This window comes from Phoca vitulina, unplaced genomic scaffold (genome assembly GCF_004348235.1).
Source record: "Phoca vitulina isolate PV1807 unplaced genomic scaffold, GSC_HSeal_1.0 scaffold1, whole genome shotgun sequence".
Taxonomy (NCBI): Eukaryota; Metazoa; Chordata; class Mammalia; order Carnivora; family Phocidae; genus Phoca; species Phoca vitulina.
In genome coordinates, this window is record NW_022589704.1 from 68249322 (window position 1) to 68262283 (window position 12962).

Sequence of the window (12962 nt, forward strand, 5' to 3'; positions counted from 1 at the left end):
GATGAAGATGAAATAAGATTGTTCAATGTAATTGATATAACCCAGTGCATTAATAATAAAAGATATTTTGTAATCGATAATGCTTTATTACTTTTAAAAAATCTTAGTTTAACCCTTGGTCATTTAGCAAATCAAAAAGATTGATTCAATTTATCTTAATGCTTGATTTCAGTAACTCATTCTACTTCAAAACATTGTCAGTTATAATATGAGCAGGTGAAATTAAAATATTTAATTAATTGTATAAGGGTGAGTATTAAGTGATTAGAACAGTAACCCTTCAATCAGAATGAACACAGGCTTAGACATCTAACCCCAAGTGTTTACTAGTTGTCAACCATAATTTCAAGGAAAAAACAATGGCATTCTAATCACATTTGACTGTAGTTTGCTCTTAACCATTAATTTTAAAATAAAGTAAAAGAAACATAGCCAATCTATGCCTTTGAGGTTTTAACAAAAACATGCCCAAGTGACTGTTTTTGAAAGTTTAAGCTATAGAGGAAGCATTTGGAAAAGTAGATGTTTGGAAAATTTTTCACTGATTCCTGATTTTTTTCCCAACATTGTTTGTTATATAGAAACACTTTTGCATGCACATGCTTAAAACCAGAATTTTATAACTGAAATGGTGGAAATAATTAAGAAATGAGTATTAGGATCTAATAAACTTAGCTAAAATTCCTTTTTCTGTTTTGGACTTATGTTTTTGAAATATAAATCTATGATAGTACCTTTCAATAAATTTTTCTGCTAAATCAGTCTATTAGCTTCTGTTTCTTGAAAAAAGTGATCCTACCTAAAAACTCAGTTACCTGGCTACTTATTATATAGGTTTATATACATAACTAATTTATTTCCACTATAAATTGTGCATTCTTTGAGAGGTAACACCGTCTCTTACTCATTGCTTGTCGTCACTTCTTGGACACCTAAAATGCCAGGGCTGGTGCTAAGTGCTTTACAGTCTAGCCTCTGAACAACCTTATGGCCTGGTACTGGTATCATTCTTATTTCACAAGTGGGAAACTTTAGGTGATTTTCCTAAGACCACACAGCAACTAAGAGGCGGTGCTGAGATGTAGGTCCTGACATCCCGGCGCAGGGTCACCATGCTTAATCAGAGCCACTATACTGCTAGGTTAAGGACACCTAGCTTTAAATGAAACAGAGTAGTCTCTTTCTTGATACAAGCTGATAACAAATGAAGGAACAGAAAAACAATTTTAGAAGGATTGCCTCATTGAACTAGATTTATTGTAATTTAATTGAGAAGAAAAGCATACTGCCATTACATTGTAGTTCTAGTTTGTCAAAGAAGTGGAGCTATGATTTTTACTGCTTCTCAACTGTAGAAAACTCAGATGAAAGGTTGGATAACAGCAGGAATTTGTTATCTCATATCTTCCTGACTTACTGTTTAGAGAACAAAATGCTACAGGTGACTTTTTTAAAATTGATGGGGACTGAAATGTTCTTTTGGGTTTAAAAAGAAAAGGCAGATCTAGAGAAAAGGAAAAGACATAGATTGACAAGATTTCCTACCTCAAAGGATAAAGGAAATAGAAACTTAACATTTAGAAAACAAAAAGGAGAATGAAAATGAAAGTTATCAGAGGAAGCTTGACAGAGGAAAACATCTATTCAAACAAAAAGTAGAAAATAAACTAAATCACAATGCAAAATTATAGATAAAGAAAAAAGACACACTTTGAGAGACTGTGGCTTGGCTTCCCCCCGCCCCATCTCCTTCCTCCAGAAGGGGTCCTATCAAGATTATGGAAGAGTCCTAAAAAAGAGGTTCCTTTCTACTTTCCTTCTGGTGTTCTCACTCACGCTCAGTCTTCATCATTCAATCCTCATCCAGCAAAGTGACTCTTACTAGAGAGTAAATATGAATTGTTATTGATAGATATTATGGAATGCTAATGGTGAGAATTAGAGGAGGGTGTCTATATGGAAAATCAACTGGCGAAACTATAATGTACACTATTATCTAGGTCTTACATCAGGAACAAGACAAGAGTGCCCACTTTCACCACTCATATTCAACATTCAACTGGAGGTTCTGACGAGAGCAATCAGGCAAGAAAAAGAAATAAAAGGTATCCGAATTGGACAAAAAGAAGTAAAATTGTCTCTATTTGTAGATGACATGATTTCATACAGAGAAAATCCTAAGGACTCCATCAAAAACCTGTTAGATCTAATCAACTAATTCAGTTAAGTCGTAGGATATGAAATCAATATACAAAAATCAGTAGCATTTCTATACACTAACAAATTATCTGAAAAAGAAATAAAGAAAACAATCCCATTTATGATAGCATCAAACAAAACAAAATACTTAGGAATGGATCTTACTATAGTTCTCATAGCATTTGTTCTCCACTGGAACATTGCCTACTTTCTAGCTATTATTTGGTATCTGTCTTCCCACTCCCATTAGAATGTAAACTCCATAAAAATAGAAGTTTTGTTCAGTTTTATTAACTATACAAGAGCAGCACTGATCATATCGCAGGTACTTAATAAATATTTTTTAAATGATTGCATGAATGAATGACATAATCTGAACACCAAACATGTAAGCTTCTACTTTTGACCCTCTGTCATCCAAACAGCAATTCTATGGTGTTAAGATGATGACATTATTTCCCCATATTTAGCCATCAATTCCTTTGTATCCTCCGGTGTTTGAAGCTCAAGGACAGAAGGATGGGTATCAGGGGATGGAATGGTTTTTGGTTGGTTGGTTGGTTTTGTTTCAATGTACTAAATGAAACCTGCCAGCACCTGAAGGGCAGGGGTGGAGGGAATTTCTTGGAATGGTCCTAAAAGGTATCTTCATAGACCCAATAAGTAAAATTGATAATTTGAATACTTTTGCAGAAACATCTAATTTAATCTCTTTTTTTAAGATTTATTTTGAGAGAGAGAGAGCATGAGTGAATGGGGGGATGGGCAGAGGGAGAGGAGAGAGAATCTCAAACCAACTCCCTGCTGAGCACAGAGCGGGACGTGAGACTTGATCTCACAACCCATGAGATCATGGCCTGAGCTGAAATCAAGAGTGGGACACGTAACCGACTGAGCCACCCAGGTTCCCCTTAATCTCTCTCTTTTTTTTTTTAGGTACAAGGTCAAATCCCAAAATTAAGTAAATACATAGTAGTATTTTATGAAGAAACGGAAAAGAATAATATAAAGCAGGTCTACCTGCAAGACCAAAGTTTTATTTCACTTCAGTAACTTTCACTATGTGTTTGATGTTAGACCAACTGCTAAGGTCAAAGCAAATAAAATTCCCATTGAGGGTAATCATCAAGGACCTACTGGTTAGGACCTACTGTTTGTATTGTACTGGTTAGTGTGTAAATATGCCCTCTCTTCAAGCAGCTTACACTCCTACAGGAAAGAAAAAAGCTTAGCTACACAATATAATTAAAGCATAAAATAAGACAAGATGCTATAAAGAGCTCAACTGAATATTTTGTATGCCTCTGATAAAAACAAGGACTCTGTATTTCTCTTATCCAGTCCAAAGCAGAACCAGGCGTCCCTGTCCTATCTAAACTTCATTGAATGCGCTTTGCTACGAGATTACTTTTCCTAAATGTATCTTTTTAATGGCTTAACTGACCCCTCCATCCTCCATATAATTCTAGACCATGAGGTTCTCACGGTGAAGCATACACACTACCACCCACAGTTCCCCCTGGCTGCAGAATATGAGTAGCAACCTGAAGGACTCACTTTTATGTGGCTTCTGTACTGAACCGAAGCTGCCATTTTTCAGTGTGGGTGTCTTTTTTTCCCTCATGACATAGACAAATGTTGATGTTTACTACAAGTTGGTACATTAGTTGCTAATTAAGTTCCTCACTGCTTCAGCCAAAACTTTCTGTATTGAATCCAAGAAAAGAATGGCAGCTATATCAAAAATAAGTTGTTGGGGATTTTGTTTTGTTTTATTAAAGGAAAGTTGTATATTAAAGAATATGGGGAACTTACAGGCTGGGAGATAGAAAACCTTCATTCTTGGCTTCCTCTTAAGCTGAGTTGGTGGTTAAAGTCCCTCTGCGTCTGTCGCCAGGCCCTGGTCAAAGCCAAATAAATACTACAATTTACTCATCAGGCAGTCAAATAAACCGTTTATCATTATTCACTCTTTTTCAAACCCACAAATTCTCAGAGGAAAAAGCTGGTTTGGGGGGACCTACAGGAAGTCAGGTTTATTCTAGAGAGGGTGCAAAGGTCATTCATCCTGGGGCTCGGGGTTCACACCTCTCTGGAAAGAGGTCTTCTTGGCTTTATTTTCTCCAGCTGCTCCCTGCAGTCTTACCACCTTATCTGCGGACAGGGGGCTGGGGGTGGGGCAGAACCTACCTGTAGTCACCAGCTAAGGGTAACTCCTTCCTGCGGGCGTCAGGGTCTGTGGCAGTTTCTCTTCACTTCTGGACCGGGAAGTCCCGAATCACGTGCTTTCAAGCCCTCCACATTTTCGCTGACTGGGGTAATGCAAGACGGCTGTGGGAAAGAAGTCTGATTTTTGAGGCAGAACCCTGCAAAAAAAAAAAAAAAAAAGTCAAAATACCTGCAGGAGGAGTATTGTTGGATCGCTGCTTTCCGAATTCGCTTTCCTTTTCCGTTTCCCACAGTGCCTGCCACCCAAAGACTGTCCTTGCCAGAGCCGACCGAAGGGTGTCTCCTGCTCTGGGAAACGTGCACTCCCCGCCCCGGCGGATTACGTCTGGAAAGGCCTGAGGGAGACGGAGAGAATCGAAACAGAAACCCAAGTCCGGCAAACTACAAGAACTGCCTTGCGGAAAGCGGGGTCAAAGCTCCCACCGCAGCTGGCAGAGGCGGCGTCTTGGTCTCCCGCGGGGGCGAGCGCAGCCGAGAGTCGGAGGGGTCGCGCCTGCCCGTCTGTCCGCCCGCCGCCCGCAGCTTCTCGCCGCCGCGTCCCCGGGCCGGCGCGCCCCGCCACCTAACCACCCGCCCCCTGCCCAGGTGCGACCCACCGAGCCCCCGCGCGCCGCCCTGGGGGTCCTGCGGACCACCCGCTCCGTCAGGCCCAGAGCTGCGGACCCTGCGGGCTTCCAAGCCGACCGCGGGACACACAGCTCACCTGTTGAGCAGAGAACAGCAAGCTGTCGGTCTGTTAGGGAGAATCCTCTCCCTTTGCTGAGCACGAACGAAAGATGTCGAATGGCTACTCGGCAGACAAGAGTTTCTGCTATCTCCTCTCGTGTTTCAGGGCCAGAGTGAAAACGTACATCCAGGTGGAGCCCGTACTGGACTACCTGAACTTTCTGCCCGATGAGGTGAAGGAGCAGATTCAGAGGACGGCCATCAACGCTGGGAACATGCAGGCAGCTGATCAACTTCTGAGCACTTTGGAGAAGGGAGGCTGGCCCCCTGGCTGGACCAGACAATTTCTGGTGGCTCTTCAGAGAGCAGGCAGCGTTTTAGCCGCCCGCTACCTGAACCCAGAGCTCACCGACTTGCCTTCTCCATCCTCTGAGAACGTTCATGATGAGTGTCTCCAACTAATGAACCTCCTCCAGCCCACCCTGGTGGACAAACTTCTGGTTAGAGATATCTTGGATAAGTGTGTGGAGAAGGAACTGTTGACAAATGAAGACAGAAATCGGGTAGGTGTCAGTTCAGATGGAGGCAGATTTTGTAACTCGGGGTTGCTCCTTCCTTTGCCCCACTCCAAATGTTCTTTGACATCTCTGGGTAAATTTGGTTCCCTCCTTTCTTGAGAAGAGAATAGTTAGGCACTTAACAACATAATTTTGAGAATTGGAGTATAACAAAAGCTCTTTTTCTAATCCTTTCACTAAAATAAGCCAAAAGAGGTGTTACCTCCAAAATAGTAATGTGTACTAATAGATAACATTTATTAAGCACTTACTATAGACACTTAGTATCATTTGCAAAACTTATTATCAGAGCTCATGCTCCCAATAATGCATTAAGATTTTTAAGTTTATTAACATTGTTTTACAGATGAGAAAACTGAGGTAGGTTATGTAACTTGCCCAAGGTGCCCCGGGAAAGCAGTGGCAGACCTAGGGATTTAGGTCCTAGTGGTGTGCAATTTTATGCCTTACTTTATATAGTTTGATAGAACGAGTATCAGCAAACCATGACCCATGGGCTAAGTCCAGCCTATTACTGGTTTTTGCAGGCCCAAACACTAAGAATGGTTTTTAGATTTTTTAAATTTTCAGTGCTCATAAAGTTTTATTGGAACAGAGCCATGGTCATTCATTTACATGATATAACTGCTTTCGCATTTTAAGAGCAGTTGAACAGAGACCATACAACCCACAGAGCTAACAGTATTTATTATCTGGACTTTACAGAAAAAACTGCCAATCTCTGGCCTATATTATATGTACACCATTTGATCTTGGTCCAAATGGAGAAATTACATTACACACACACTTTTTTTTCTTTAATCAAAGTTATGACATTCTCTAGGAATTAAAAGTTGCAGATAATTCATTGAAAAAAAATATGTTGCCAATTGTAGTTTTTCATATTAAAGGAGTAGTGGATTTTTTAGGTGGCATTTTGATAGGGTGAATTTTATAGGGCACTTTATACTTAATGTAATGTTTCATTGTTCATTGTTTTTTAATGAACAAGGATGTACTGTGAAGTATAGAAATGCTGACCTATTTGAACATGACTTATTCAGGGTTGTAAGTAAATAAAAATCTTATTTTGAAAGGCATGTAGGCAAATAAACAAACCCATGAGTAAAAGTCAAAGGCTTTGTCTAACATGCTATGATTCTGACATTTTCTTTCTTTCTTCCTTTTCTTTCTTTCTTTCTTTCTTTACGTCTTTCTTCCTTCCTTTCTTCCTTACTTTTGGATTCACCAGTTGTTTGTATCTTCATTACAAAGTTCTGGACACTGGCCTCACATTAGCCTGTGATGTAACTTGGTCTTTAGTGAGTAAAGTTAATAGACCTTTGTAGACTTGACAGCCATAGGGCTGTCCAAAGACCCAAGCATGCATCTAATTTTGATGGCTGGTTTTCCCAACAAGTAAATTACTTTACACTGTTGTCTGTAACGTTTATGTAGTTTTGTGTATTGAGAACCAGCTAGAACGCATTATAGTAGTCCAGCTGGATATGACAAATGTGTACATCACTGTGGCAGAATCTTAATTTGGAAGACAGTATGCAGCCTTCAAGCCAGCTGGAGATGGAAGATGGCATTTCCAGCCACAGTAGCTGTTAGGAAGTCCAGAAGCAACAGAGTCCAGTAACACCACAAAGCTGTTTATGTTTGGTGGGTATGATGTCCCGATTGCCAACGAAACAGCACTTCTCCTTATTTACTCTAAATACTTCTGCCTATCAGCATCACTTTTGTCTTGCCTGGATTGAATTTCCGCCAGCTAGATTTTATCCAAGTTCTTGATTCTGGCAAGCTTGGAGGCAGCTAGCAGTAATGCAAGGGATTTGACACAAAGAAGATGTAGAGTAAAGGGGCATTTATGTACTGGGTAGCAGTTAAAGCCAAAGCAACCCAAACTCTCCCTCAAATTCATATTTCAAAAGAGCCTCTGAAAGATGGAGGAGCTATGCATTTGAAGCTTTCTGAGGAGGAATAGTGTCTCTGTGCGATTCTGGAATCATGTCTACACGTCATTTTACATGTGCCATCAAAGCTATCGAAGACAGTGGAAAAATAAGCTATTGGAAAGAAGCACTAGATTTAGAAGAATCTATATTGATATGGGGGTCATTGATGAATATTTATCTCAAAATAGCAAATCGTACTGGTGGAAAACATGAGAATTTGGAATGGGAAAACCTGGATTTGAGATCTATGTTTGTTTCTTACTCTATGTGTTACTTTGGGTCAAGTTATTTAAGTTCCTTGATCCTAAATTTACCCATGAAAATGGACATAATGTCTCCTCTCACTCATGGTACTTTAGTGAATACAAATGAGAAATCATGTTTATGAAAAAGCTTTTTAATGAATAATAATAATAAAGAGTTGTTTTGATATGATGATGATGATGAATTTTATCATCATTCATTTGGTTACCTTTCCTTGTGAATTCAAAGTTTCAGAAATTTAGGTTAATCAACCACATTGAAACTGAGATCTTCTTAAAGCCCCTGGATTAAACTGTGATTCCAAGGAAAAACTATGTCTTTCATCCTTAGAAACCTAGCCAGGACTAGGTATAGAACTGGTACTTAATAAGTATTAACTGGCTGATTGAATTTATTTCCAAAAGTTGTCTGGGATAAAGGATAAGAACGCATGATGTCATGGATTGCCTTGCCAGGCATTTGGAAATGGATGGATGATGGACATAAGATCTCCAAATCTGCTTTTTTGACAGCCTAAAGTAGTATCTGAATAAGAAGTTAGGGCTTCAAAAAAAATATTTTATTTTAATTATTTTCCTGCTTTCTTTTTTTTTTTTTTAAGATTTTATTTACTTATTTTGACAGAGAGTGAGACAGCAAGAGAGGGAACACAAGCAGGGGGAGTGGGAGAGGGAGAAGCAGGCTTCCCACCCAGCAGGGAGCCCAATGCAGGGCTCGATCCCAGGACCCTGGGATCATGACCTGAAGGCAGACACTTAACGACTGAGCCAGCCAGGCGCCCCTTTCCTGTTTTCTAGTAGACATTTTCTACTGGTCTGTCATTTTAGTTTATGAATCTTATGTCCATCCCTGCAACCCCTGCCCTTCATACATCAGAGCCTCCGGAAATTATCCTAGATTTAGTTTTGTGTCCAGTAAGTACCCAAAAAAACATCTTTAATGGATTGACTATTCATTCATTGGGTTTAAATTTATGGAGTGACATCTTGTGGCAGACATCATGCCAGCGGTGAAAAGACTGGATAATAATGCCAATACTGTCTGTGCTTTCATGGAGCTTATGTTGTAGTGTTGATTCATTCTTCTAATAAATAGTTAATGTCTAGCGTATGCAAGGCACTATTATAAATACTGGGGAGTCAATGATAAATAGAAGAGTCATTTTATAAATCATTATAATATAATGATCCCTAATAGAAAGGGGCTGCCTCTGGACTGACCTGCTTTTATTTTAGGACACTTAGTGACCTCTTGGCACATCCATTAACTTAGACAGCCATGAACTCTGGAAAAGAGGTAACCATATAAACATTTCCATAGTTACTTAATATCAGTCTGAACAGCTGAAGAGAGGTTCCTGTTTCAGTCCTGGCCAGTTCAAAGTATTAAACATCCAGAGTCCAGGAAGACCCCATATACCTTTCATTTACATAGGAGAACCAGAGATAGTGTGTTCAGTCCAGCTAGAAACCAAGTCCAGTTGTCCTTACATGAAGATGAGAAGCTGAGTCAGTCTCCCCCAGCTCATTGTATTGTCAGGTAAATTAGTATGTGTAAGAATTTTATTAGCAAGAAAAAGTACTAGTAAGAAAGCAGTTATGTCAGTGTGCTGATACATATTCATTTAGAAACACATTAACTTTTTATGGGGAATTAGTTTTTTTTCTCTCTCTCTCTAAAAAATTTATTTTTTTAATTTAAATTCAATTAATTAACATATATTATTGGTTTCAGAGGTAGAGGTCAGTGATTCATCAGTCTTATATAACACCCAGTGCTCATTACATCATGTGCCCCCCCAATGGCCATCACCCAGTTACCCCATCCCCTCACCCCCTCCCCTCCAGCAACCCTCAGTTTGTTTCCTATGATTAAGAGTCTCTTATGGCTTGTCCCCCTCTCTGATTTCATCTTGTTTTATTTTTTCTTCTCTTCCTATGAGGAACTAGTCTTTAAAAATTCTTTCTTTTTAACATGAGTTTTGCTTCCTGAGTTACTGGGATGAGAGCTGAGGTCTGCTGTGTTAAAAAAAATCACCATTATATTTAAATAGTTATCTAAGGTTTTTATGAAGGAGTGAAAACATTTTTATCAAGCAATTTTGTTGGCAAACCAGTGCTTAATGGAAATATCATTGCTTTCTCTACTGATTTCGGTTGGAAAGAAAAAACATAGATCAAAGAATTTAGAATGTGAAAGCATGTAATTGTATTACCCACAAATTCATATTTATTTTGTATTCCATAAATTAGTTAACAATGTATCAGAAATATTTTAAACTGCATATTTAGGGAAAATGTTCAGTGAGGGAGGAACATGAGTGAGAATCATTACATGTCCTGTTGAAGTCTCAAGTCTAAATACTCACCTCTCAATTTCTATAATCAAGTTTAATACTGGGATCTAATGTCTCTAGTATGTTTTAGGAGAACAGATTAAGTAAAAAAAAAAATATATATATATATATATATATATGGCTGTTTCAAAGGTACTTTCTAACACTCAAATTCAGAAGACTTCTTAAAAATTCAGAATCTTGATGAAGTTGCTAAAATTGCACTGGTGTTCTATGTAGTTCCACTGTTCAGATAATAAAAAGACTCATGACATAATGATCCTCAAATGCCTGAACACAGTAAGGACAAAGCAAGCTTGACAAGTGTAATTTTACAGTTAAAATCAACTTAAATGATTAATAGTGGATGAAAGTTTAATGCCTATAATATAATTAGGTTTTTAGTAAGAATATTCATTACAGTGTATCACTTATCTTTTTAGAGAAATGCTTTCTGATTACTTCTGTCAGATGGATTTAAAGGTGATTAAAGAGTAAGGTAATTAAAAATAGAAATGATTGAGTTAAAAGAAGGTGCTCAAACCAGTCTTACTAAACGTCTTTAGCAACTAAGTTTTAAGTTAGCAGATAATAATAAAGATGCTACAAACACCGGAGAAGACAAAAAGTTTCCATTAGGAGATTAATGAAGTTAGACAAAAGGTAGAAAATGAGCAAGAATCTGCTTAGAAAATGCTGTGAGGGAGATGGACTGAAATCACCTAAATTTTATTAAGTCCAGTAGTCATCTTATCCACTTCTTGTCAGAAAATGTGCTTAAAATTGGAGACAATTAGTAGCTATAATTATAGCTCAGGAAGGGAGTATTTGGCCTCCGAAGTCAATTGCCTGGGATGAAATTCCACCTCTGCCATTTACTAGCTTTTTGGCTTCAGGGAGGTAACTGGAATTCTGTGTGCCTTGGATTTCTGGTCTGCAAAGTGGGTTAATATTAGTTCCTTCTTCAGGGTTTCTGGGTTAATAGGTGCAAAGCCTTTATAATAACATTATTAAGTATTATCTAGTAAGACAAACATACCCACTGGGTAGAAATCATGCTGCATACTTCTGTACTAAGTAGTGTCCACTGGTGAAGTGTTTATAAAGGTAGATGCTTTCTTCAGTCATCCATAATAATAACTAACACTAAATTTGTGTCAGACACTGTTCCAAAAATGCAAACAAATACCTGACACTAAAAAGTTATAGGATATATTTATAGGACTAGAAAATACACAAATTTAATAGGAAACAATTAATCTAGCTAATCAACCCAGATTCTACATGTAGGAGGTGGACAAATGTTCAGAAGGGCCTTTGAGAGGAGATAAGTCAATATTTCTCATCTAAGCTGCTGATTAGAATCATGAGATCCTTAAAAAAAATTCTGGCTTCCCAACACAGACAAAATAAGTCAGAATCTTTGGGGGTAGATCCCAGACATGAGTGTTTTTAAAGCTCCCCAGGTGTGCCTAATGTGCAGGTAGAGTGGAAAAGCCCTGAAATTTCCTTTGAATTGCCTCATTTTGCACATCCAGAAGTTGAAGCCCAGAGGGATGAAGCCTTTCCCAAAGGCACAGCAGGCTGATGATGCCCTGTCTCATTTCTTTCTGGTCTAAATGTGGCTTGTATTGGTCTTTTCTCCAAATGTTGGGGTGCCGTATTAAGAACTGGGAAATGCACTGTGATGATGATTACACAAATGATCTACATTTAAAATGATTGTTAGTTTAGTCTAAAAGAGAAGTCAAAGGAAGACTAAAAGTTGTAATGAATAGATATAGAAATGATTCTGCCCCATACTTTAAGGAATATATGTATAAATAAATTAGTCTCATAATATTAAATAAACACAAATTTAGGAAAATATTATAGTCATTAATACATATTGCAAATACTAAGTAAACAAGAATATAAATCTTTTGATAGTAATTACTTAATAGTAGTGATAGGCAAGAAAGAGGAGTCAGGTAAGAAATATTTGGCTTCCTATTTATAGACTCCATGGGTTGAAAAGAAATAGCAAACCCTAGATATACAGAACGAAATTGATGCAAATAGACATAACAGAACTAGAAATGAAAGGCATTTTCTTTTGTCCCCATTATTCAGAATGACCAAGGTAGAACCTTTATTTCCTAAGTGTAAGTTTTGAATATCTTAGTGGCTTTAAAAAATGGTTCATATTTAAAAGGGGGCTTGGCCCAGAGATTTGTCCCAGCTACAATCCAGAATTACTGTAAGTGATGTTGTTCTTTTCTTTAGTGGTTAGATATAAGCCTTTACTAATACTTACTACGCTTAATTGCTCATTTTTTAAAAAGGCTAGTTCCTGCTTAAAATTGTTCAGAAGTTGTGTGATCTTTTTAATTCTGCTTTTCTCTTAAAACAGATTTCTGCTGCAGAAAGCAATGGAAATGAATCAGGTGTGAGAGAGCTACTGAAAAGGATCGTGCAGAAAGAAAACTGGTTTTCTGCATTTCTGATTGTTCTGCATCAAACGGAAAACCACGCCCTTATCCAAGAGCTAACAGGCACCACTTGCTTTGAAAGCAATGCAGGTATATCTAATTCTACTAAAAAAGAGTTTGTACGTTTTCCCTAGTGATTGAAAGCTTAACGAAGCCTGTAGACACAATGTCAAACACTAAGATATTGAGAATCAAAATTTCAAAATTGGAAGCGATTTGAGAAATCATCTATTTTTTTCCCCTTTACAAATGAAGAAACTGTTGCATGGGAAAAGAT

At 38.0% G+C, this 12962-nt stretch overlaps 1 protein-coding gene across 1 annotated transcript in view; it reads left to right on the forward strand.

Moving 5' to 3' along the window:
* Positions 1 to 4394: 4394 nt before the first annotated feature.
* Positions 4395 to 12962, forward strand: part of IFIH1 (interferon induced with helicase C domain 1) — a 53496-nt gene continuing 44928 nt past the window's right edge. The window contains exons 1-2 of the mRNA XM_032409350.1: positions 4395 to 5657; positions 12607 to 12775. Of these exons, the coding sequence (XP_032265241.1) occupies positions 5205 to 5657; positions 12607 to 12775 (622 nt within the window). The 5' untranslated portion in view covers positions 4395 to 5204. The remainder of the gene's footprint in view (positions 5658 to 12606; positions 12776 to 12962) is intronic.